We start from the raw sequence: 27,966 nt of genomic DNA, 5'->3' as shown, positions 1-27,966 counted from the left end.
ATCCAAAAGAGGAACAGTACATTTTGTTCAATGTTCAATGTCAGACTAAAGATTCAATCCTGTAGGCACTTTCTCTCTGCTCCCCCTGGCCCCAAGTGGCATTTCCTTTGTTTCACGAAGTCACTTCAATGCAGTACAGCCTGTTTAGCAAAAGTGCTTCCTTCAGTTTTGTTGCCACTTTCAGTTGTAGTCTGTTATCAGAACCTTATGATATTGGCATATTTTAGAGTTTTTATTTGAAGTAAAAGTCCATTTATGGTTTTTGCCGCTCTTTGCACTTGATTTCCAAAAATCCAAGATTGCTTCACGTATCTTATTGCAAATCCCAAGGTAACACAAGCAGCTAAGTCAAACCAGAAAATGCAGGAGGAATGTAATAGCATAGTACTTAAAGCAACACCTATTACAGGAGTACAGCTGTCACGCTAACTCTTCCTTGCCTTTAAGATTTAGTCAAGGGGAGCATAACAGAGGAAAAGGCTTCTCAAGTACAATATTTACTCCCTGTTTAAAAGAGAGATTTCACATCCAACTGTTAGACACACCTTTCAAATTTATTTTTTTTAAATACAATGAAAACTCCTTTTCTGTTTTACTGACCATGATTACATACAAGAACTCTATGAGTCACAAGTAAAAGAGCAGTATACAGCTGCATTATCTCATGCAAGACCTTTGCCTTTCCCCATATTCAAATCTGACTTGGTGCTTCCACCCATTCAAGCATGAAAAGCAGCAAGAGCTGTTAACATAGCTAGAAATTGCCTGAGCATCTGTCAGGTAAGCTCCTCCTTTAAAGGCACATGGATCAAAACTTGAATTTGGTCATTTTGACTTTAATTAATGACCACATTAATTCTCATTACTTCAACTATGGAGATACATCTATTAACAAATTAACTCAGCATTAAGTTTCAGAGAAAAGTGTCCACATAAGGAGATTGCTGTCATACTTTGTTAGCAGTATCCACTGCCCGAGGAAACAGACATTACTGGCATAATAGTGGTGATTCAAACACCAGGGATTAGGCTAGATGAAGTTCCTAATAACGTCCTCTTCGCTGCCTCCCAAACTTGGCCTGTATTCGAACAACAGTGAGTCAGACAAGCCATCAGATTAGTACCAAGGAATATTTATTTCTGAAAATGTCTTCTTGCTATTTCTGAAGCCTCCCTAATTGTGTCCTTCAGCGCCAAGGTGTAGAAGCAGTAATTCCTGTAAGCTTAGGGCAGTAGAGCATGCTTTTTCCCTACCTAGACACCCAAGTTATAAAATGAAGAAATTTTCATCTTCCAAATTCGACTTATGAACTACATTTGACAGACAACTGAAACCTTTTCATCATATCCGTGTAAAAATACGGCTTTAATAAGACAAAGGAAAGAAAAGAGCAGAATCTCTCAGTATCTGTTTCCATCTCGGAAACTTAGTTCCTTTGTACTATGGCCTAGATTCAAATGCAAGTCCAGGGAAAAGTTTAACTCTAATTTGCATCTTCACACAAAAACCTCAGGCTGAACTGAACAGTTAAGTATTAGTATCTGTTCAGTAAACAGACTACTTTTTTATTATTCATCTTTTTGTTTTTGAGAAAGGATTCCTCTAGCATGACAGAGAAGTAAGTTAATATGCTCCAATATGTTGCTTACTATAGCTTGTTTTGTCACTTTGTGAAACTGATTACCTAACACATAATACATACCTCAAAATAAGGTCACAGACTTCTTTCTGGTTAAACACACACACAAAAGAAAAACCCAAGCAATTATAGTTACCAATTTCACTGCCACTACCACCATCTTGAATGCTCCACAAGATTATGCTACTCTCCGAGGCAACTGCAACCATCTTATCCTTGTCTCCATGAGGTCCTCCAACCACCTTAGCGTTGAGAGCCACTCGCTCAATTGTCCAGTCCAGATAGGGACTCGTGAACACCTGCTGCCACCCAGATGATTCTTTAATTCTGGAAGGGCAAAGGAGGGAACAGGGAGCAGAGGTTAGAGATTCAGAAACAGACATCTCAGTCTAAGCCTGAACCAATGTGGATGATCCAGCCAAAAGCTTGGGCTAGCCAAATGCTAGAGAATGAGGCTCAGCATAGCCTTTAGAAGAAATCTCTATTAATTTCCAGAGGCAAGGTGTCTCACATATCATGTAAGACACCCAGTCATGCTCTAGCATAAAGCTGTGCTATCTAGTCACATTTTGTGTTTAGTGTACACTGTAAACAGACTATACTGAATTGACTATAAGCTTTATTTTTACAGAATCATTTGCCTGTGCAATTTTAAAGACTTACATGATGCCAGAAAAGCACAATTTATCTGATTTAATTTTAGGCAAGAACTTTGATATTTCACAACTGAGCTAGAGCATAGTAAGTCTAAGCAGTTAAACCATATAAACGTTAACATGGAAAGCAGAAACATATCTATAGTATTTTTTGCCATTGTTGCCATTCTTTCACTTCAGCATTGTATCCTGCCTGGAGATGAAGCACCGCAGATCACTGTGCTCTAGTGATACAGCATGCAGAAGAAATTGTAGTGAAGTGACTTAAGAGCAGGCCTGCAATACCCATAAGCCTTTAAAGGCTACCAAGACATTCTCACAAGCTTTATTATCAAGTTTTGAAGACTTCTGCCATACTTCAAAGGGGAAAAAAAAAATACTATCTTTAGGATGCACTGTGCTTTGCTGTAGCTTTTTACTCAAATAATTATCTTAAGTATTTCAATAATATCTGTTACAAGCAGCATAAAAGAAAGTCACAAAACTAAACATCTGAATATATTTAATTTCTTACTGCATGGGATTCACTGTCCAGTCCACTACAAATTACCACTTACTTTGAGAAGTGATTCTGGCTAAAATTCAGATGTTGCCCTTACATTAAAATGATCCTGACAAGAAGCTTAAAAAACACACCACTTGACTGCAGCATAGTACTATAAGCAAGCTATGTTAAAATTTGTGGGTAGAGGGAAGTCATTTTAAGTGCATTCTGTCTCCTCAAGCACTAGATATTCAAAAAAGTCTGGGCAAATTCACTTGTCAAGCAATAAAAAACAGACAGGTACTAAGATGCAGCAGAGAGGGGAAAAAACTGTTACCAAAGCTATATAAGAGCAGAATGGAGGAGGGAAAAATTCCACCATTGTATTCCTAGAGTTCTTGCAAGTTCCCGAAGAAAAAAATATTCAAATCGAGACAAGACTGCTACCTTGAGTCACTAAGAAGGAAAGCAGCATTTTAAATCAGCATATTGACCTGTGCCCTCTTTCAGCAACCATTCAAGTCCAACATGCTTCATCAAAAGCATCACTAATGACTTAATGAGACTTGTTACCATTGAACTTAAGTAGATTACCAAGCAGGAAAGAGACAGAATCTTTCACTTAAGTGAGCTAGCATCCAAGGAAAACAGTCAGAGATAAAATCCTAAGGAGGGGACAATTAGCACAAAGACAATTGCAAATCATTGCCTCTTTCTCCAGTCAGACTATATTAAGCATAATTGAAAACAAGAACATTAAGTAGAGCAAGAGGAGCCACATTTAGTACAAATTAAAGCAAAACAAATTGCAGTGGTGAATACAAGAGACAAGTTAGATGTGATTTAAGTTACAAAGTTTAAGCAAGTAAATTAGTATTCTTTACAGTGAAAAAGGCAGCAAATGATGGCTTCAGCTTGGTAGTGAAGAAAGAAGCTATTCACATTACACTCTTTATTCTCCCTTCTGTTTCTGAACCACACTATTACAGCAGTGTTTGTTTTTGGCAACAGCTCTTGTTAAAACATTACTTTTTATTGAAAAGACAGCCACCAATTAAATCAAGACTACCAGATGTGAACTAAAAACAGCTTCTGTAATATGAAGGTGTTACTTATCTTCGCCTGGCCTTAAAAACTAGCCGGTTCCTTTACAAGACGTTTAAAGACTTTTTCAGCCATCCAGGTGAAGTAGCAAGTGCTTAACAGTTCTGTTAAGCCAAAAAAGCTGAAGTTTAGGACAATCACTTATGTAGCAAAAATCCATTAAACCGTTTCAAGTTCTTTGACAGTCTAACTTCACAGACTGTCTTCAAACCCATATATAGTAGGAAGAACTTTTTAAATGAATCTTTCCTCTAAAAGCCTGCTTTAAAACAGGCCTTTGAAGCAGTTAAATTGGAGTCCATTACTTTTGCAACAGCATCAAGAGTTGACAAAGCATCAAGAGTTGACAAAGGAACAAAATTTGAATTCCTATCAAGCAATTTATTTGCACGAGCTAAAGTGGCAATTCATATTTATAGGAGCAGACTGAACGCATGTGATCTACTGTCATTTCAGAGTAAAGCAAATTTTTTGCTTTGCTCATAACAAATTATGGTATTTTTTTAGATTCCTGTAACCTGACAAGCAACTATATTCATACCTGTAGCAAACAGCAAAATGGGCATAGGCAGCTACTATCCAATTGTGGTGGCCAGCTACTATTAGGACTTTCCGTGGGTCCACAGGAAATCCTAAAAACAACAACAAAGCTAAAGTCAGTCAAGTGATGGGTATTAGAAGATGCGCAGAGACACCTAGAACAGGATAGAGTTCTCTGCTAGGATACGCAACAGAAACTTTGATAATGAAGTTTCTCAAGAAACATTTTCAGCTAGATTCTAGTTAGCAATATTACTCCTCACAATCCTTACAACTATTACAGTTCTTACATGGAAGGAAGACACTTCATCTCAGTCACTACAATGCAAAGTGTTCATAAAGAGAAAGAAGCAAGCACATGCCTCAGTTTTAAAGCCTGCCAAATTGGTAAAAATTTGAGCATTGTTATCAAATAAGAAACAATGCTTTCTTTCGTAAAAGTTCTTTCCAAACAGTTGGTACAACCTTGTATTATTGTTCCAGACTGTTAAATTGGAAATTTCCAATATCTCAGAATACCTATAGCTCCTCCATTTATTATCTAGTGGGAGCATGCCTGTTTCTGATCTATAACTAAATTAGGTTTGGCAGAAGTGTTGGATGGCACTGGAAAGCAGAGGTTGCAGTGCTTCCCCGAGTTAGCTCTCAACCTTGATATGCTAAAGAACTAATACCTAAAGACTGCATCTTCTATCTAATTTTCCCCAAGACTACCCTCTTCCAAACCTGCAGCAACTCACGAAGAAGAATCAGCAATTCATATCCAAGGCTTATTTTTATATTACCAGGATATAGATTCACCTTTTAACATACTCTAGATTTTCCTAACACTGCTACAATTTACATGACTGTAACAGAAATATGACACTTCTAACAGCATCATTTTGCTTGCAAAGTCAAAAGCTGGAAAATGACAGAATTCAAGCCTATCTTATTTACAGTTTTTATATATTTTATATGGAAAGTACGCTAGTCAAACAACTGAAGACTACCTTTACTCTAAAAACTCATCTCTTGCAGGGCAAGAGAGGCACCAGGAGCAAGAAAGAGGTGCAAGAGCAGGAGGGAGGTCCTGAACAAAGACCAGAGAGACACTGGTCTGTCTGGTTTTTATCATGGCTTTAGTACAGTGTGAGGCATTTCTCTAAGGGGCCATTCTAAGACTGCATGAAGAACTTCGCCTTTCTCTCAGCCTCGTGTCTTGATTGTGCAGCAGTGAGCCTTAAATACTGTATAGGGAGTAGTGTTTAAGTAAGTGTTCAGCAATTTAAGATAAGACAAATGTAGAATAACAGACTGAAACCAGAAATAGTCACTCAGTTTTTATTTCCCAGTGACAATCATCTTTGCAATATGTTTTGGTTTTAAAACTGACATTCCTCACCTAGCCTGACTGTACCTTCCCCAGTACCAGCAAGTGTAGGTTGGACACCACCTCCATGAATCTCACTTTCGGAGCCGTTTTGACCAGTTCTAACATCAGCCGGTGGCCCAGCAGTATTATTTATTTTACGGTTGGGAATGCCTATAAAAGAAAAGAGATGTTTTGTCCCACTCCATAAAGTTTAACAATATAACAGATATTCATTCACTTTCAAAATACAGGATTAATATTTATACATTTTGATCTAAATTCTAATTCATCTGCTATAAGAATGAAGCAATATCGTAACACCGAAACAGAAAATGCTTTTGCTCTCTATGTTGACATGCACAATTTAAGGAACTATCTTCAGAAAACTCGTCAACAATTGGCTAGATATCCCCTAGGCTTCAGGTTAACATATGAACTGTGTTCATCTCTACAGAGAAGTAAAAATCTAACAAGTACTCAATATTGTTAAGGAAAGCTCATTTGTGCTGATTTGTCATTAGACATAGGGCACCTAAAGTAACTGTACCTTCAGAAAGAAGAAAGCACTCCATGCTGTTAACATTTAACTGAAATGTACTTGAAGAACCTCTGCTCTACTACCAAATACAGCCTGCTTAGTATTAACATGCCACTCACCCCCCACCCAGTACTCTAAATATGCCATTTCATACAGCATACAGATAAAAGCCTTGTTTTTTAATCAGAATGATGTTTGATTCAACCATTCATCTTAATCTTTCCACAGGAAAGCCTTCTCTGGACAGTTTGACAGCTAGAGTAACTACCTCGGCCAATTGCCCCCACAAACTAAAGCAGTAAGTGACTGCAAGCAACATCAGACCATGATTACAGAAATACCTGGAGGAGGCAGGTAGCCATGAAAAAGGACACTGCCACAAGATGAGCGTTCCAGTTCTTCACATAGTAGCAATCTTCTCACTAAGGAGGAAAACCAGATATGACCATAGCTTTCACTTCCCAGGAAACATTATGTTATTTCAAATAAAATTCTGTATCAGTAAGTTTGAAAATCTTCAGGGTCACAACTGCCCAGGACTTGTAAGTGGGTCATTACTATAGTAATAACTGTGAGATGACCTCATGTTTTTTAAAAAAAAAAAAAAAAAAAAAAAAAAAGAAATTACCTAAAGGAGTGATTCCATAGAATTCAGCTTCATGCCTGAGAACATTAATACTCACTCCCCTAGAGAAACAAAAATAAAACCCCACCATAAGAACAGAGCGAGTCAGTATCTTGAATATAAATACTTGCATATAACTAGGTATTACACAATGTGAACGTAAAGCTACCTGTTTACAGAATTACCACCAAACGCATTCAACATATTGATGTTTGAGATTTCAAAGCGATCTTAATATTAATTATCTTTCATTAAAATAAGGATACAGAAACAATAAAGAACTACATTGCCAGAAGTGGTTTAAATTACAAGAATCCACTAACAAAATATAATGCTACCATTTCTGCCTCCACCATGCCATACATATACTCTAGACATAGCCCCAAATCTACCACGGAGCTGAATCATATACTAGGCATGCAACTAGCTGAGTAAAACTGAACAATCCTCATTTGAAGTCGTTTTCTAATGCATCTGATCAAATTAATTTTCACTTGAAATAATTAGAACTTCTTACCGTAAGTCTAACTCCTTTGTGCGAAGAAAATTTAAAATGGGTGCAAATGCTGCTGGATCTCGATCAATAAATATCTGCAAAGAAAAATTGCTATACTTTTAGCATTATTATGGACCAACCATCAACTAAAATGCCTTTTTTATGCTGAGCATGGGAAAGAGGAGTTGAAGATGAGGCAGTCAGCAGACAAACATAAACCAAAGTTTTTGGATGACCCCTTTGCTCTCATTATTCTTCTACCATCCACTAATTCAACATTCTTAAAAGACACGTATAGAATCATAGAATCATTAAGGTTGGAAGACACCTCTAAGATCATCGAGTCCAACCGTCAACCCAACACCACCATGCCCACTAAACCATGTCCCTAAGTGCCTCATCTACACGTCTTTTAAATACCTCCAGGGATGGGGACTCAACCACTTCCCTGGGCAGCCTCTTCCAATGTTTCACCACTCTTTCAGTAAAGACATTTTTCCTCACGTCCAATCTAAACCTCCCCTGGCACAACTTGAGGCCATTTCCTCTCATCCTATCACTTGTTACTTGGGAGAAGAGACCGACACCCACCTCGCTACAACCTCCTTTCAGGTAGTTGTAGAGAGCGATGAGGTCTCCCCTCAGCCTCCTTTTCTCCAGGCTAAACAACCCCAGTTCCCTCAGCCGCTCCTCATCAGGCTTGTTCTCCAGACCCCTCACCAGCCTCATTGCCCTTCTCTGGACACGCTCCAGCACCTCGACGTCCTTCTTGTAGTGAGGGGCCCAAAACTGAACACAGTATTCGAGGTGCGGCCTCACCAGTGCCGAGTACAGGGGGACAATCACTTCCCTGCTCCTGCTGGCCACACTATTTCTGATACAGGCCAGGATGCCATTGGCCTTCTCGGCCGCCTGGGCACACTGCCAGCTCATGTTCAGCCGGCTGTCAACCAGCAGCCCCAAACACTGCTTGCAAATAGATGGCACTTAATAAATGCGTCCTTTAAGTTCTAGAGTCTCCACAAAGGTCAATGGGTATTCTCACTTTCTATCATGTGTTCAGAATGCAGTAAATAAGATCAAGGTAAGTTTAGACTTTTTTTTAATGAAGTCAATTACCATTACAACTACCTCTACGCTTTTAGCAAAGTACTTGTGTGCCTTACTATTACTCAACAACATTGCTGTAACTATAGTTTTCCACATACGAGTATCTCATACACAGACTGAAACGGCCATTTTGCTATATATATTTGCCAACAAAAGCTACATTTCCATGTCAGGATTACCCAACTACATATGCAATACTATCTAATGAAAATGACCCCTCCCTCTGCAATACAGCAATTAGCAGTTCTTTCTGTTTAAAAATTGTCTGTGACACAGAATGAGCACAAAAATATGCACATTGTTCCAGTCTCATTTATCTTGGAATGAAGATGAGAACCAAGAAATTCAGAGATGTCACCAATTCTCATGGAAGTTTGGAGACCAGACCAGTGCCATGACATTCAAGTAGTTACATCTGCAAGACCTTTATTCTGTCCTAAAATCTTTAAAATTTCATTGGACATAACTAAATTAAATACTCTCATTCATTCTCCCGCTCAATAGCATGAACAGCATTGCAACTAGGCTTTGAGATTATAAGAAAGAGGATAGTGTATTTTGTATCGAATCTAACAAAAGAAAAGGAAAATACATGGTGACATTTTGAAATTATTTCAAAGTCCCATATTTTCCTCCTATTGAAATAAGTGACAAAACATGAACAAAAGGTCAAGTCCAACTGAACATTACTCCTCATGGACACTGAAGCAGAGATGGTGCTGTCAGCATTTTAAACGTAGGCTTCTGCAACACTACTATTAGGGGTTATGTAATACAATAGTGACAGAGAAAATACTGGCAAAAGCCAAAACAAATTTTTAAAAGCCCAGGAACGTGAATGTTTTTAATTCATTTGGCCATTTGTTTTCCATGCTTTTAAGTATAGCTGACTTGGGCAGTGTAACACCCATTAACGCCCACAGCGCATATTCTTTAGGAGAGAACCTAACTGAAAACATAACATTAAGTTAACAATTTATCAGTAGGCTTATTACTCACAGCACCAGTTTCATCCTTCAGCGTTGAAATTCTTCCACTCAGCAAACTGAAACACAGGAAATCTTTGTTAAATGTCTCCCAGAAATGTACTAACACAAATACAAGATAGCAACACTCTCAGTTTGCTCCATTTGTGTACTGTAGATTGCATTTTGGTAAAACTGTATAACTGAGCAAAGAAAACCGCCTAGGTAAGGCAGAATGCTGGTGAGGGTGAAGTATCTCTCCTGAACAGAGGAGCAGTGCATGCACACCTAAGGAAAGGCTAAGAGCTGCATCATAAGGACCTTCAGAAGAAAACAGACACAAGGCCTGGCCTGAAAGGATGGAAAAGTTTTCCCAGGCTCCCAGAGGGCTGCATAGTTTGTTGCAATCTAGTAAATTGGTAAAAGCTGCTGAAGTAAAAAGGAAGAGTAAACAATACATTCTGCAAGGACTCAATGGGCAAGAATGGCGTGGATGAGTTTTTACACCATTTTACTTCAAAGTTTCTCTCCCATCATATCAAAGTACTTTTGCTCCAGATCAGTAGAAAACATAACACCAAAACCTTGTTTTACAAATAAGCAAACTAACTAATGTTAGTTGACTAATGTCAATAGTTTTATTTCAAGATTCCATCTGAGTCTGGATGACAATTACCTCTGAGATTTTCCAGTACTCGATGACTTTCAGAACAACCTCTTTAGATTAGTGTTGAGAGATTGGGGAATAGCAAGGGACTTCCTCCTTGTGCCTTTCCTTCCATGCCTCAAAGAAGGTGACATTTCCCTGGCACTCCATTTATCTGAACATTTCAGTAAAACAGGAGCAGGTAATGCTGCCTGTCTATGTCAGCTGCCAGGCTTTTATTGGGAAAGAAGCCTACAGTACAAAAATTAAATGTAAGGAAGCAAAACTGCCAGCCTTTAGGTTTTCTTTTATGTGTTTGGTATTAACTGGGGTGGTAGAGGTACAGCAACTACAGCACAAAATTACTAGGGTACAAACAGTAAGCAGCACAACCTACAGAAGTAGTAAAAGTTAGCAGAAGGATGTTCAATAATCCAACAGCTCCTGTACCACATGTTAAAACCCTCAAAACTTTGACTAAACTCAAGGTACAGCAATAATTTGAAAAACAGTAAAGGCAGTGCTACCTTGTACGGTCAATAAGATCACAAGTGACAATATAGTACTAAAGTCAGTGGCATCTCCCTTTCCTGCAGACTTGGAGCCTTATTTCCACAACACTCCATCTGAAAAGTGACAACTCTTCAGCACATATAAGCTGCCATAACATCATTCAAGATAGAAGATGCCTTCTGGATAACAGCTTATTTCAAACTAATCTGTCCCATTGCTTGAAATAGGGAAAAAGCATTAAGGGATAAAGCCACTATTTATGGCATAAATTAAGAACTGAGAATATATATATGTATATATATATTAAATGACTGTTAATTTTTCTTTGTTTAATGTGTTGATATACTACAAATACCTGGAAAAAAAGGAGTCTGGAATCCACATCAGTGTTTGTCTTGAAGTGCTGAACCTAGGAAACCAAAGTTACAAGTTTAGAATCAGCTGTAAAATTGGAAGGAAGTCTGCTTTATCAAAATACTTTCACTTGTCCTACAAAGCTGATATCAAACAGGTTTGAGAAGTTTGAGATCATTTAAATGTCTGCACAAAGTCAGAAGCTACAGATTCTTTGCACAGATTGTCCTTAAGCATGAAGCAGGACTGTCCAGAGACCCCAAAAGTGTCATTCTTTACATATTTGTAACACACTGTCCCAAACATCCTACATTTTCTGGTTCTCATACTTTGTCAACATTAATGCTTGCAAAAAAACCCAAAAAACCCCCACACACACAAAGCAGCAACTAAAACATAAGTTTATCAACAGTGTGCTACATTTGTCATTAACTGCATGTTACTCTTACTTAAGACTCAGTGTGCTACGTTGTGCACTGCAAAAGACTACAATGAGCTTCAAGTTAATATTTTACAGTAACTTTAATTATTTGCCATTTTGCTCGTTGGGCCCTCTTGGTGGGGGGGGGGAGGGCAATAACAATAACAGTTAAAAGAAAGTAAGTATTTACTCTGAATCATATTAAGAAATAATACAAATTATAGTATTACTTACAATGCCAGACAGTATTTTACATAATAAATAACTATGAACTCTTTTATACTTCTTCTGGTTTTGATTTAACATGAAGGAAGACAACTGGACTGGCAGCTTGGACAATGAGTTCATGCTCAGCATCGGCTCTCTGGCTGTACATATCCTCTTACTAGCACCATGACTAAGAAACCTGTGGTGACCTCTTCATTAATGGGAATCAAAAAAGGAAATGCAAAAGTAAAATTCCATTACAACTTTCCATATAGTACAGGAATACGTTACAAAATATTTTTGAAATAAAAGTACTTAATCATAATTTATCTATTTTTCACTGCTTGTATTTTCCAGTTTTGGAGAAAAAAAAGATGTAAACAAAAAGCATTACTTTATACCCCCTAAGAGGCAGAAACACAAAGTCTATATGGAACTACCATCCTGCATAAAACGTGGATTTTGTGTAGCTGCTCACTGCAAGCATAACAATGACAAATCTGTTCTTAATAGATAATCTACAGTATCAGCGTTCTAAGCACAAACATGCAAAAAGCCTTTTCTAAAAAGAAAAAAAAAGAATTAAAGAGAATCAAAGCAGTTTGTAATTTAAATGGAAAGTGACTAAGTATATTTGCAGTTTTGCACAGTTTTTATCATCAGTAATACAGATCACTACCTTTCGCTACTTTAAGAGTAAGGGAAGATTCATTTAACTATATTATAGTATGTGCATAATAGAAAACAATGAGTTATATGAATTTTATCCAAGATTAATCCAGACACTGCTTGTAACCATGGGGATAGATGCAGCATCACCAGTTAGCCCTTTTAAAGATCTTCACAAGCTAGAGACTTTTATTGTCTGATACTATAAATACTTTACAACTTTCAGTTATTTTTGTGGTTTTAGAAAAAAAGAAAAGAAAAAAAACAGAGGACTTATGGTTTCCCAGGAAGGCGTGTATAGGTAGAAAGATATGGAAAAAGTACTAGAACCACACCTAATTGGTATTTTCTACAACACTGAATGATAAATGCTAAATTAATTCTGAAGCAATAAAGAAGTCTGATGAGACTGTGAAGACATTCAGGATCTTTGAACAGATGTTTGATGTTTGAGGACTCAATGGTACTATCTTCTCAATACACTACAGCACAATTTCTGACCTGGAGGCATGTCTGCATTTAGGCACATGCGTAACAGTCAACTATCCAGAGGTGTCAGGATTGAAGTTTTGCTGGTGTTTTTATCAGCCAGGTTCCACTCCAGCATTTCCTAAGTCAGTTAAAGAGCTTAGTAGCAAAACATCTGGGACTAGATATTCCAGAAGAACAAGCCACACAATAAGGAGGACAGGCAAAAGAGCCATCAACTGATTCCACATTCGTCTCCTTGCAATTTTATCTATCGGTTTAGATAGCACAAGGATTTTCTGTCTGTGATTTAGCACTATGGTACCAGTTTAGTAAGCAATACCTCATACTAACATATACTTTAGAACTTTTAATACATATACATTAATCTATGTAAACAACGAGACAGAGTCCTCCTTTCCAGGATGCAAAAAGCAGCTTAGCTAGCAATGTTTACATGTATAAGTGCATCTGCAGCACCATGCAGCTAACATGCACTGGTCAGATAGACATCGTATGAGGAAAATTAGGCAAACCCAGTGCAACATCCTCGAATACTCTTAAGCAGGTGGCAGCCTACAGTTGTTTAAAAGAAAATATAGGCAACTGGAAACAGGCAAAGTGTCAGTTATAAAACAACCATTTTCATAGTCTATTGCGCTTGTAGAGTTATCTTATAACCAGAGGGAGATAAAGGGTCAAGAGAATTCACTAAATTCGTTACAGTAATTTCTGTGAATGTTAACTTGCAAGAGGCTTGTGCTCCCAGCAAAGGAATCCACAAAAGCTGAGACCAGGAACTGTTGCAGCAACCACGCACAACAGAGAAGTTCTGGCAGACCCAGGGAGCAGTTGGAACCTCGTGTCAGAACATGGAAAGCTGGGGTCTCTGTACTAGATGCTCCAAAGTATAACTGCTGTCAGAGACACTCGAGAGCAGCACTGATTTCCTCTTCTCATACAACTCTACAAAAAAAACCTAAGAGTTTCAGGTTTCTAGTAAGGGTAACAGGAACTAATGAAGAGGAGGAAACATGTACAGTATCCCACGCTCCCCCATTTGCTGTCCAGATCATCCACTCCACTGTCAGCTTTGAGTCACCTGCCTTTGCAAGCTGAAAAATGTGGCTCAGACATAGTTTTCAAAGAATATGGGCACTACAAGGGAAGTTGAGCTTGCAAAAGAACAAAACCTCTTACACAGAGGTACTATTGCATGTTGTCTCCCTATTAAAAGGGAAATCTCCATGCACGTTTCCTACTCCTTACATCCAAACGATATGTTGACCAGAATCTAGACCTTCAACTAGAAATGAAATACATACAATTGTTAATTTGCCTTATTCTTCATACTTCTCTGTGTAGGCAAGCCCTCTGAGGATATGTATTTCTTCCCTGATTCATGCCCTGTACATAATTCTCTGTTCTCTGCAGAGGCATTTAATAAGTAAGATACATTTAAAATTATGAGATCAAAGCATCTTTGTGATTCCACTTATAATAAAAACCTAGAAGACGAACAGGCCTATAATTTCAGAGACAGAGTTCACTGAAGAACCTTATTCAGTGTAACATGAAATCTGGTCCAAGCCAACATCAACACTACCCTGAAAACATCGTTACAGGTGAGTTTTGCCTATGCAAGTTACAAGCAGCTTCTCTGGGCTGAACCAGGTTCTTAATGTCTGATTATGACAAAGGAATTCTGCATCGATTTTTATGGCACTCTCCTTTAAGAAATGCTGCAACATACGATTTAGTTATAAAAACATGTTCATCTTCTGGGTAATGCAAGAAAATTCTTAAAATAGTAGTAGTAGTTCCTACTACTTATAGCTGGTTTCACATTGTGCGCAGACTCAGGACGACACATTACTTCAGTTTCCACTAGCTATGGTAATCTGAATGATTTCATGCCTGAGCATTTTGACAGGAACATTCGCACTATTTATCACACAGATTCTGGCTACAGCTGTCCCACAATTCTCTATCTCGGCCTGCCAAAATGTCTACATATGCCATCCTCCACACTTCCAGCGTGCATTCGAGTACAATACAACTCTTTATTCTGGTTGGTAGCAGCAGTATCATATCAACCTTTTTGATACCTTAGCATCTGAGGCTGCTAGACAGACTTATCACTATAAGCCTATGTATCTGATAGCAAAGCTCTCTGTCCTCTATCCCTGAAGAAGCAGTATACCCAGAGAGTCCATAAGATACATTACTGGAGTATGTATCTAGGAACCCCAGATACTGCAGGCAGACACCACGCAGGGCTGTGACCGCTTCCCCTATCTGCCTCCAGGTACCCCTGGCTCAGCTCCCCTGCAACACGCCGGGTGAAGCTTTATTCAGGCCCTCCCGGAGGCAGCGCCACGCGTGCAGCACCACGTCCAGACCGCGGACCCCCGGCGGACAGGTCCCAGGCGAATCGGCACCGCCGCCCTGCCGGGCCGGAGCGGCTGCCGGGCCGGACTACCAGCCGGCACGGGCCGGGCAGCGCCTCCCTTCGGGCAGACCCCCGGCAGGGGCCGGCCGCACGGACCGCAGCTCCCCGCGGCCCCCCTCGGCGCTCCCCCTCGCTCCGATGCCCTCCGGTATGCGCTGGCCACCACCCGCTGCCCCGCGGGACCGCAGCGGCCCGCTGGCAGGGCCCGGGGCCTGTCCCCCTCCGCCCGCCCACCACCGCCGCGGCGGCCCCCGCACCCTCGCTCACCTGGTGCCGCCCACGTTGAGCTGGATGATCTCCCCGCTCCCGGCGCCAGCGAAGCCTCCGCCGTTCCCCGCCATCTTCCCCGCCGCCTGCTCCAGCCGGCGCCCGCCGCCGCCTCCCGCCGCCGCCGAAACCTCGGGGTCGAGGGAAGCAGCGGCGGGGCAAGGCGGAGGCGGCGGGGAAGGAGGAGGCGGGGGATCAGCCAGCGGGCCGGCGCAGCCCTCTGCGGCCGCCGGCGGCCAGGGCAGGGTCGGCGGCCAGCCAGGCTACGGCCCCACGGGCTCCCCGCCCCTCAGGCCCGGCCAGGCCGCGCCGCCTGCCCGGTCCGAGCGGAAAATGCCATGGCAACGCGACAGCACCTGGAGGAGGGGGGCCGGCGCGGGCCAAAACGCCTCCAACCGTTCGCGGAACGGGGCCGGCTACGAAAAGGCGGGGACCCCCCGCCGCAGCGGCTGGGCTGGGGGGGGAGGAGGTCAACGCCTCCCGGGGGAAGGGACGCGCCCGGAAGGGGCCGGGTGCGCTCGGCTGCTCCCGAGGTGGGGGAACTCCTGCTAGTCGGCGGGGCGGAGCCGGGCCGGGCAGGTGAGCGGGGGCGGGGCGGCCGTGAGGGGCCGTGTCGCCGCCGCCGCGGGAGCCGGCCCGGCCTGCCCCGGCCCGGCCTGTGCAGCGAGGCCGCCGGCGGGAGGCCGCCCGCCCCGGGTGCGGCGTCACGCCTGGAGGCGAAGAAGCCAAGAAGGCGGAATTCTCGTCTTTTGTGTTTTTAAAGGAAGGGGGGAGCCGCCTATGCCGCCATCAGGCGCCAGCGACCCCAGCGTGAAATAAAGCCACCTCTAGCGAGGCCCCTCGGGCCTTGTGTCTCCCTCCGCCCGCCGGGACCCCGGGCTGGGGAGCTCACGCCTCCGGTGAATGGCGATGCCGTGCGAGAGAGACATAAAAACGCAAAACTCCTTGAAAACTCAACGGGAAGGCAGCGGTGGCACCGTGGAGTTTAGAGCCTGGGTTGCGGTCCACCCTTGTTAATCAAATTCTGCGCTGATGAAAGGGAAAAAATAGTAGGCACGACAAATGTTGTGTCCACAGTGCAATTTGAGGAAGAAATCTATCACAGAAAGTGAAGGAAAATTGAGGAGGAAATACATGACAGTGCAGTTAGCAGAGGAAGTAATAAAATTGTGGTTTAAAGTTGTGAGGGTTGGCTTTATAATTAATTCCTACACTCAAACGAGAGGAATAAGCAAATACAAGCCTGATATTTTAATTTATTGTAGGTGAAATTTGCCTGGAGATTGAAAACCCACTGTGAGGATCCACGCCCTATGTAAACATAATGTTTTTCTGCAAGGACACGTGGCTAGAGATGAAGCATGCTCAAAAACCGTATTTTGCAAATACTGTGAGAGTTATGTGACTAGTCTAGGAATAAACTGCTTGAAGTTACCTGGCCACTTGCTCACTTGCATACCTTGGAAATTCAAGTTCGATTCCTCTAGTCATATCGTAGAGCCCAACTGACCAAAGCTATGAAGATACCTTTGCCAGGCAGTGAAGTATTTTGGAGAAATGACTTTGCTATCACAAGGCCCTATCGCTACCACAGAGAAACATGCAGCCGTGTTAGGCTTCTTGGGCTAATTGGCTAACCAGCACAGTGTATTAAGCTTGGGCACAGAGCCTATGAATACTTCTATAATGTGTTCTGAATATGTTAGTACAGATGCTTCTAAGGTGTGTTTTGCCCTACAGCCTAAGGGGAAGGGAAAATTAAAAAGCAGACGAATGTGTCACCAAGCCCTAGACCTTCATGCTTTCTGTATGCTTTGTAGTCTGGCTTTAGTTTGGGTTTCTTCTTGGGTTTAAGAAGAGCCCGCTTTCAGATTTCTGCTGAGTTGTCTTCTCCTTCCCCAGAGCATATAATAGGAAATAAAAAATGTTCAGGTGTGCTATCAGGCAGGGAAGGAAACTGAACTTCCTCTCCTATGTCCTGGGGGAGTCCTCTAACTATTAAAGTATTGGATAAGAGCGTGGGAAGGGATATTTCTTTTCTTGTATTTGGAAGGAAGACTGACACTCCCTATTTCAACCCATCAGCTTTTAAAAGAAAAACTTCAGTCAGAGAGGGTTTGAGGCTGTTGATCATGCTTGGAAACCATACCCTTCAACCTACCACTGTGGAAAGACTCTGTGTAGAAGACTTGCACCTATCCTCAGTGTTTCCTACGAGCCATTTTGAGTGACTGCTCATTCAGGCAGCTGACTAAAAGATCACTTTTCTGCATGCCTAATTAAATCGTGTTTTATAAGGAATCTAATGGCTTAGGTAGTCAAGGACTATAAATTGCACTGCAACTGGCCACGTGTCTTAAAGAAATGGCACTGTAAGCATTGCGCATATAAATGCTTCTGTGGCCCAACTTGCTTAGATCACTTTTGAAAAATATGTCTTAAGCTCCTAAATCATGTTTGCCTCACAGTGCCTAAATACCATTACATTTAAGATTCGCCTTTTCTTAAATAAAACATAAACACCACTGGCATTTGTCATTCGATTGATGAAATTCAGTCCAGGAAGAAGCAATGCGAGAAAATCAGCTGTGCATCGATGCATTCTCTGACAGCTGCAGTCCTCAAACACTTCCACTAGATGCCTCTATTGTTTTTAAAGTAAGCTTCCAAAACGTAATTCCTGTTTAGCCTAACCATTTAAGGCATATTCTCAAGACTATTTCTCTTGATGTTGCAATTACAATACATGATTTGCAATCACTCCAAAAAAAATCCCAAGCTCATTTCAAAGCACACATCAGCCTTATACAATATTAATATATGAAGCAACATTATGTTGCTAGTTCCTGTGATCTTTTTATTAATTCATCAAAAAAAAAAACCCTGTCAAAAAAGGGTCACATGTGGCATTATGCAAAAAGTAGACATCAGAATTAGATATACATGTTTCTGAGTGATGATCGTACAGTTTAGGAAATAAGGAGGCCTATGCAATGAATTATTTGCTATGTGGTGGTGCACATTTTAATTTGTAATTTGATCTCTTTAATTGCAATAATTCAAGCTAAGAGTACAAGGAAGGGTTTCTTACCCACCTTTATCCACTTGGGTATGAGTACAGTTTTCTTGTGGAGCATCCTGTTTCCTGGCCAAGAAGCTAATTATTCCATTCAAAAGAAGGCAAATTCTGCTGTATAAATTGTATTCAGAGACAACTCCCAATGGCATGATTGCCCTTAAGCTACTTAAAATACAAGTCTAGGGAGGAATTGCTACTCTTTGGCACGTTTGCCAGGTACCTGTTTTGCTACGTTATTACCTGAGACGCAATTTGGCTCCCCAAGGAGCCAAAGGAAGTTGGGTAATAAATTCCTTCTCTGCCTCCTCGGCAGATCCATAGTGCGGGAGATTTTGCACCACCCTGGGCAGGCTCCTTTCTGACCACTTACACCAACGCTAAATGCGGTGCAGCAGTCTGTGCAACAGTGCGGAGTGGCTGGACACCAATTCCTGAGATATGTATTTTTAGCTGTTTATATAAAGCCCAAGTCAAACTTTTTTTCTTTTTATTTTCCATAGCATCTGGTTTGGAAAACCAATTAAATGTTTTGGAAGTGAATAAGCATTTAATTTTGGTGATAATATAATGTGTTACATTATTATTGTCTAGGACTCCATTTTAAAATAAAAGTCACTCTGCATAATTGGGCGGATGGGGAGCTCCTCAGCAATTTAAAGTCCCCATCTGTTTTTTTAACTATTTTCTCACAAAATGTGAGAACTTTCTGACAGGGATCTTGTCTCTATATCTTTCTGTAAACCGTCATCTTGATTGCTGGTGTTATACAATAATAATGCCAAATTAAAAATTTTCTACCATCTGCTCTAAAGGGAGGAGCCTTGGAGTCTCACCAATACAGTCACTCTGGGAAATGATACTATGAGTCACTAGGAACAATAGTTAGTGCATGCTCAGTTTTTCCCCAGCTTTGCTTACAATTACTTAGCTTGAAGGGTCTAAAGTTTGAAGGTATTCACTTAATAGCTGGAGTCCAATAAAGAGTACTAGAATAACTTTAAATAGGCCACAGGGGAGAGAGGAAGCTCATGGGACTAGGTGGAGTATGCATTTCTTCATTCCTGTACATATGGTTGTTGCTTGCAAATTGGGAAACAACCTTTCTTTTCAGCTCCAGATGCAGTGCCGCGTAGTGGGTGGCAACCAAGGATGTTCCCTTTGCCCAGAGCCGCTCCACCCCACAGCCAAATAAAAGGGATTTTGGCAGAAACGTCTGCAAAAGCTTTTTTCCCCCTCTTAAAATACAGTGAGAGGAAGGAGGTGATAGATCCAGGATCAGGTCAGAAGCAGCTTCTGAGAAGGGGAAGAAAGATTGTGCAACGTCCTGTAAAGAACTATGTATCCAAGTCTGCCAAATCCCTGGAAAATTCTTAAAGCCTTCATTTTCAGAAAATAAGTCTTAAAATCTTCGTGTTCAACAAGTCTGGGGGAGATCACTATTATGCTCCAGCACAGCATTTGTTCTCAGTTACCAAGTGTGGGATGTCCACTAATCCTGCTACAGAGCACTACTGAGTTCTGCTCCCCAAAGGGCTGCCAGGACCACTTTTCTTTCAAAATTTCTGCAGTTGATTTTTTTCCCCTGCTAAACTAAAAAAAATAAAAAATAAAAAAAAAATCCAAATCTACCACCAACTATCTTCTTGAAAAGTTCTTCCTCTTCCCAATACTCTAGACAAATTTAATATGAAAATAAGTGTTAAATTAATCACAGTCTAATAATTTTCAGTATATCCTGGCAGAGCTGAGACAAGACAGCTCAAGTATGGTAAATTTGCATATTATTTTACTAGTACATGCTGTGTCCACAGCGTGGGGCTGTTTGCCAGTACATGTCTACTGTGAAAGCCTAGGCTTTTTTTCATTCAGGACAGTGGAAGAATGCCACTGCTGCAGACTCCAGTTTGATTTGAAAATCCCTTGAGTTTGTGTGCAATGTATGCATTTGTGTTCATCATTTAAGTCATTCAGCTAAAGTTGTCTATGTTTCTGTATTGAATCAGATTCTGTTTATGAACTGAATGTAACTAGTAATCAAATACCTTCCCTAAGACTGCAATTGATCCTAGACAAACAGAGTTAGATTGTGGTAAGTTAGCACAGCTTCGTTTATGTTGGACTGCTGTGTAAGCAGGCACCACCGTATAGCAGGCTGAAGGTCCAATAAGTAGCTGTGTATACTGTCAGGTGTGAAATAATAAAGGCACGGGTTATAACATAGACATTTACCTGAAACATTAATTAATTTATATCTTTTGTTCATTTCTCAAGGACTGTTCATCAGTCTGGGTTTGTTTGTAAGAGTCGGAGAGAGGATTGAAGATCATGCATATTGGAAAAGACTTTCTTAAAGATAAGAACAAAACACAAATTCTGAAAGTAATCTGTGAAAAATTTTTATACACTCAGTTATTTTGTTCTCTTTATGCTCCTTCTGACATTTTTCAGCCCAGCAATGTTGATTGTGCTCAAGCATTTTAATGCTTGTTTTGTGGTTCCTTGTTTCAATTACAACAATTGAAGGATTAGATACAGAAACTTTATATTCTATAAGTGAAGTCAATAGCGGAACACCAAAAAGTTTTTTGACTTTTGTGAGCTGAAAGGACAACTGTTATTTGGCTTGACCTTCAGTATAGTACCAGCAAAATAACCCCACGTAATACCTTCTTCCTCAGTTTGACTCTTACCATACGTTTGTAATACCAGATCTGGATGTCTTTCTGAAAGGCTGAAGGACAGCCAGTGACAAAGCATCAAATCCACTGCATACACAGGTGACCTCTCTAGCATTTAGTTACCCATTCATGGGTAAAAATTCATGCCGTCTCTGCTATGCAGTCTTGTCTACATTCATTTTACAGCCATCAGTTTGCCTTCTAATGAAGAAATGTTGAACTGTCTTCTTCAAAAAGGTATTTGTGGACTGATCTACTCAACTACTCTTTAAAAACTGAAATCTCATGCCATACAACAGCACAAGGGGGCATGCTTTTTCAAAATATTTTCTTATTGATTGGTTTTCAGTGCTGGCTTTGGCTGCAGGAACAGAGATACCTGATAATCCGCATGTCCATGTGACTCCAATATGCATCTCTCAAATGAGCCCTGAAAACCGTAGTAAGGGTGAGATAAGGTCAAAGCTCCTTTCAGCTCATTTCTTCTAAAGACAAGCAAATGTACTTTATACACACAGGAAATTACAGTTGTCTAAACCGGACAGTTAGCTAAACTGTGGCAATGAGAGGAAATACAACAACAATGTCGTATTTGAAGTCCTGATACTACTTACTTTTGTTTTAAGAGAACATGGAGTACTTGTCTGTATAAACAGCTAGGAGCAACCCACGTTCCTCGGAGTCCTTCCTACTTTATCCACTGTATGCTCCTCAAATTGATGAGTACTTAAACCCACATATCTAGAACGCTCACCTGTGAGCAAGGTGGCGTGAACTTACCTTGTTTCATTTGCTGCAAAGAGTCCAAAACTCTGCTGCATCCATTTTTATTCACTGATGTTTTGAAATTACCTATATTTATGTGAACATCTTGATGAAGCTTTTAGAGGTTCAAAATATACATGTAAACACACATACCGACCTATTCTTCTTCACTGGTAATTATTTTAGACAGTAATACCTATTATGTTAGCTCCTTACCTGAGTGATTGCCAACACTTCGCAAAATGTGTGTGTGTATGTATCTGTGTATGTGTATATAATTGTTGCTTGTTTCTAGATGGGTAGGGAAAGGCTCATTTTAGCAAATATTTTATTTTCAATACATACACATATTTCAATACAATAGCTAAGTAAGTGCCTGAAACTTTTGGCCATGGAGAGGAAGACTGTGTTCTGGTCTATTCTATCCAAAAGTTGTTGGAGGAGTATCACTTGTACTACTTATACATCTTTTCATATGAACTTTTGAATTACATTGGTTGCCACCTGTGTATTCTGCTTTTCCTTGAGTAAGTGATCATATTTAATTTTATTTCCTTTTTTGAGGGCATGTTCAGTAGTGAGCTCTTTGATTTACATCACTCTAGTAGAATAAACCTCTTCAAAAGGCAAGTAAAGCCATGTTTATGCCTGTTTTACCATAAGCAGCTTGAGTAGTTACTAGAGCAGTGCGATGCAGCCAGGGCATACTAGTGAGCTAGCATACAGCTAGTGTACTAGCTGTTGATGCATGGGCTGGATGAGCAGACAGCGAGGTGGGTTGAAAACTGGCTGAACAGCCGAGCCCAGAGAGTGGCACAAAGTCTAGTTGGAGGCTGGTAACTAGTGGTGTCCCCCCAGGGGTCAATACTGAGTCCAATCCTGTTTAACATCTTCATTAATGATCTGGATGATGGGGCAGAGTGTACTCTCGGCAAGCTTCTAGATGACATGAAACTGGGAGAGGTGACTGATACATCAGAGGGTCGTGCTGCCATCCAGAGGGACCTTCAACAGGCTGGAGAAATGGGCTGACAGGAACCTCATGAAGTTCAACAATGAGAATTGCAAAGTCCTGCACCTTGGGGAGGAGAAACCCCGGGCCCCAGTATATGCTGGGGGCCACCCAGCTGGAAAGCAGCTTGGCAGAAAAGGCCCTGAGGGTCTTGGTAGGCACCAAGTTGAACACGAGCCAACAATGTGCCCTTGCCACAAAGAAGACTTAATTGTATCCCGGGCTGCATTAGGAGGAGTGTTGCCCACAGGTCAAGGGAGTGATCTTTCTCTACTCAGCACTGGTGAGGCCACATGTGGAGTACCGTGTCCAGTTCCGGGCTCCTCAGTACAAGAGAGACATGGAGCTACTGGAGAGTCCAGCGAAGAACCACAAAGATGATTACGTGTGGAGCGGAGCATCTCTCTTACGAGGAAACTCTGAGACAGCTGGGACTGTTTAGCCTAGTGAAGAGGAGGCTCAGGGGGGATCTTAGCAATGTATTTAAACACCTGAAGGGAAGTGCAAAGAAGAGGGAGCCAGGCATTTTTCAGTGTGCCCAGTGACAGGACCAGAGGCCACGGGCACAAACTGAAACATGGGAGGTTCCCTCTGAACATCAGGAATCACTTTTTTACTGTGAGGGTGACTGAGGACTGACAGAGGTCGCCCAGAGAGGTTGTGGAGTCTCCCTCCTTGGAGATATTCAAAAGCCATTTGGACATGGCCCTGGGCAACCAGCCGTAGGTGGCCCTGCTTGGACCAGCTGACCTCCAGAGGTCCCTTCCAACCTCAACCGTTCTGTGATTCTGTGAACGTGGCTGTGTATTTTAAGAATGGCTTTTGCTTTTCAAACCACAGAGAAACGTGGTTTCACAGCTTCCTTTGGTGGCTGGTGGTTTTCCTTCTCATCCTTTCCAACAGTGCACCTTCCCTACCCACATTTTAGATTCTTTGAATCTAGCAAACCCTTCAATACAACTAACTAGTGAGTGTTGAACTAGTTTTACTTCAAATTTGTAAGCAGGACTTCAATTTTGGCAAGACAACAGATCATCTCCTTTTGGGGGAATATGGGCTTTGTCAGCAATCTTATGAGAGCCAGACTTTCGCAGGTCACCTTGAAGACTCTTGGCAATTTTACCTTTCCCTTATTTGTTCTCTCTATTCTCATCTTCATTGATGATGATTGCCAGTGGTGGGATTTTGTTTCTTGTGTGATGTGATTTTCTTTGTCTCTCAAATCTTACAGTTGCATAGCAGAAACTCCTGTTATTTTGGCATTGCTCACTAGCAGTATATCAAACAGCAAGAAAATTTTAAAAGGCAAGATCCAATTCTAACAGTATGTAAAGTAAAAGGCAACACTGTATTATTTTCACATCTTGCCAGAACCCTTTCTTCTTACCACAGAAGCAATTAAATGTTGCATCATCTTTCCTTTCATATTACAGTCACAGTGCTTGACTCAGGAAAGGAAAGGTAATTGTCAGTTTTCTGTATTACAGTCACACATGCACATGAAATCTTATTCATGAAAAAATACTCTAATTTTGAATAAAACTTCTGAAATCTCGAGAGGCCAGAAATGAATAACAATGAAACCATTTATCACTTATTGAAATAGACTAATTACAATGAAGGTTGCCAATATTATTTTTTTTCTTCCATATTTCTGGAAAAAAGAAATCCCATTCTAGAAATGCTGCAAAGATGAAAAAATACCTTCTATGTATTGGTATATTTCAACTTTGCACAGCAGAACTAAGACTTCAGTTCAAAAATCTGTTAAAACATTATCTTAGCTAATATTACTAGAGGGACAAAAGATACTGACTGTGGAGGATTTTTCATTATACAGAAGTCTCCAGCCATGGCCCAAACAGAGACCATTACTGTCATTTCACGTTTATATCAATTAGAGTTCTATCCTTACCTTGCATACTGCTTTTCTTCTTGTCATCAAATATTGAAATAGAAATGTGAAAGATTTCTGTGGGGGTACGGATTGGGGAGGGAGGGGGAGTAATTTAGAGGAGAGGTTTGAGGGAATGGGATGTGAGAGAACAGTGGAAGTCACATTTTGGAGAGACCATAGCACATAATATCAAAAGGTCCTTGATTTAATTCTGTATTTCAAAAAAAATACTGAGTAAGAAGATCTTTCAAACTTTGGTGATAGTAATAAGAATACAAAAAAAAAAAAAAGGCAGGTAGAAGAAAAGATAGGTGTTCTCATTTTCAGTCAGTGAACCAAGTAAACAGAAGAAAATGCATATGAAATAAAATGATTAAGGACAGAAAAAAAAGTTCATTTTTTACTCAATGCATCATATGCTTTTAAACAGGATTAAATGTGTATGTGCATAATGAAAATACCCATAGTTACACTACATGTTTATTACAAGCAAAATCTCACCTCGTGGCACTAAGAAACACATCAGTTTGTTGTTTAATAATTTTCTGATGCAGGATTTCTGAATTGTTCTATGATGGTTTTAATGTTGGACATTGGAGAAGGAAGTAATTGAACTGGTTTAAAGGGGCTGACTTTCAAAGGGTGGATACCTTGTTATTTCTGAACTTGTCTTGAAAATATCTCCATCTGAAAATCCAAATATTAAGGCACACAAATTAAGTAGTCATTTTCAAAAATCATGACTGTAAAGTCCAATATCCTTTAGCAGTCCCTTGAGTCAGAGTTAATCAAATTCTAGCTATGGATTTTTTGCACCCATGTTGGCAGTGAAATGCTATATAATTACAGATTGCATAGCTGATTGATGGTGACTTCATGAGTCACACAAAAGGATAATGAGCCATTTCTTTAATAAAAAGTATTTAATGAGTGGTGTTTCTACTTATTCCTTTCTCATTTTAAATGGATACTTTAGCTTTAGAGCTCTGATTTCCTACATTTCCAGGAAAATACTTCATATATTAGACCATACATACATATTTATGAATCATTGGCTTTTCTGATTTTCCTTAATTGTTAGTTTAATAACACAAGATGTGAAAGCCAGTCAACAGCATGTCAGAGAAAATTCCAGAAGCTTACTGGGAGTGGAATACCGGCAGTGCAGTTTCACTCGAGGCTTCTTCATAGAACTGTGTTGCCTTAATGCAATTTAGTAGTCTGTTCCCATTTAAATGGAATTCTCACCTGATACAGAAAAGACTTAATTTTAAAATGCTGTAATGTAATAATATATAAATAAATACTATATAAACTATAGCTTTACCTAGTGTTATCTGAATTTCTCTCTTTCTTTCAGAATTCATAGGATTATAAGATAGAAGCACTCATGTTTTCAAAAAGCTGGGGTTGATGTTTCTGGTTTGTAAATCTACAAATTGATTAAATAAGCAGTTTGTTAATATATTACAGTATTTCTCTAATCTCAGAAACATTATATTCTATTAAAAAAAAAAAGTTTTTTACATTTCTCCAGTCTTGCACCTCTGTGTTTCTCCATTTCCCCCTTGTTACCCTGGTTATCAGACCTCTCCACCTTGTACCCATTCAGTACCGGTACCCTTCTCAGAAGGCATTTGGCAACTAGCTCCAAACCATTTAATTTACTTGCATTTGCCATACACAAACGTTCAAGTTATTGTTTCCAGTGGCCACCAGGTTGTGGCTCCAGAGAAAGAATCCAGTTTCCAACTAATGAAATAACCCTTACTTTTCTATTCAGGATCACAGAGTTGAATTGAAAGCCTAAACTGGAGTAAAGTGATACTGTTTAAACTTATCTGGACGTAATGCCATGATTATACTAGGTTTGCTTACAGCACAGCACAGATGCTTTTATAATTTTCAGGCCTTCCTAAAGACCACAACATCTTCTAGTAGCACATCCTGTTGATGACAATGGTCATTGCCTGCCATTGTCCAGGTAACGGCCATAGTGACCACAATTATACGACTAAAAAGTGTCTTCCTAACCCTTGGCACTTACTGGATGTCTTATGCCTGGAAGCGTGACTACAGTTTATCCTACGTAAACTAAGTATGCCTGGTTTTATTCTTCATATGTAATTCCTGTGGGTCTTCCTTTTCTTTGAATTACATAATTTAGCGACTTCAGAGGTGGTTTTTCCTTTTTCAATCATGTCCAAGGAAATGAATACCAATGAGGTTACAGCTATATTAAGGGAGAACAGCACCTGAAAAGTTCATAGGCACTAGTATAATTTTCCTATTATTCACTTCTATTACAGGAACAAGAGATATGGCAATAAGAACCTCCATATGATAAAGCATGGCTACTATACAATACATACAGTTTTACTTATACTGCTTTAATTGTACCTCTAAATGTAATGGAGAGGAAACAAGAGTGTGGGTATGGAGGGAGAAGGTTGTAGCCTTCTGCGTCACGCCACGCAGCTCATGTGAGGTGGCAGTGACTGCAGCCCTCCTCACTCGCCCGCACTGCTGCGCTCAGGCCTGTGCTCACATCTGGCAGCGGTGCTGCACGCTCAGGCAGGGCATCTCATGTGCTACCAACGCGTGATAATTAGCGTGCCGTGTCATGCCATTGTGTGGTAATAATTGTATGAAACGCTCTTTGCCTTATGGGTTTTCTGTCTGTGCAGAATTGAAGACGTATAATTCTTCACCCTGTGTATGATAAGTGCATAAAGATTATCACTGACACATTCAGGTCATTGACTTCTCTTCATAATATATGCAGTATAAATTTTATGATACCATTTGTTTCACAATAAAAGTCTGAACTTGACACCCATTTAAAACACATTATTTTAATTTCATTAATAACATTCTGTGATGATGAATCAACTTACAGAAAACTCATAGCTATTTCTTCTTGTGCTCAAGTCTCATAAGAAGCTTAAAGTTGGGAATTGTTTAAAAAAAAAACACAACAGATTAAAACCTTTAAAGAATTAGTAATACGAGACAATAAAGAAATA

General features: G+C 40.4%; 1 protein-coding gene across 1 annotated transcript in view; it reads right to left on the bottom strand.

Annotated features, from left to right (window-relative positions):
- Positions 1-16,065, bottom strand: part of KCTD3 (potassium channel tetramerization domain containing 3) — a 28,650-nt gene extending 12,585 nt beyond the window's left edge. Inside the window, exons 1-9 of the mRNA XM_076334571.1 lie at positions 15,510-16,065; positions 11,027-11,080; positions 9,547-9,592; positions 7,459-7,532; positions 6,945-7,003; positions 6,658-6,738; positions 5,809-5,949; positions 4,426-4,516; positions 1,777-1,967 (exon numbers count right to left, since the gene is read on the bottom strand). Of these exons, the coding sequence (XP_076190686.1) occupies positions 1,777-1,967; positions 4,426-4,516; positions 5,809-5,949; positions 6,658-6,738; positions 6,945-7,003; positions 7,459-7,532; positions 9,547-9,592; positions 11,027-11,080; positions 15,510-15,583 (811 nt within the window). The 5' untranslated portion in view covers positions 15,584-16,065. The remainder of the gene's footprint in view (positions 1-1,776; positions 1,968-4,425; positions 4,517-5,808; positions 5,950-6,657; positions 6,739-6,944; positions 7,004-7,458; positions 7,533-9,546; positions 9,593-11,026; positions 11,081-15,509) is intronic.
- Positions 16,066-27,966: the final 11,901 nt, after the last annotated feature.

This window comes from Aptenodytes patagonicus, chromosome 3, assembly GCF_965638725.1.
Source record: "Aptenodytes patagonicus chromosome 3, bAptPat1.pri.cur, whole genome shotgun sequence".
Lineage (NCBI taxonomy): Eukaryota > Metazoa > Chordata > Aves > Sphenisciformes > Spheniscidae > Aptenodytes > Aptenodytes patagonicus.
This window is presented reverse-complemented; position numbering and strand designations above follow the sequence as displayed.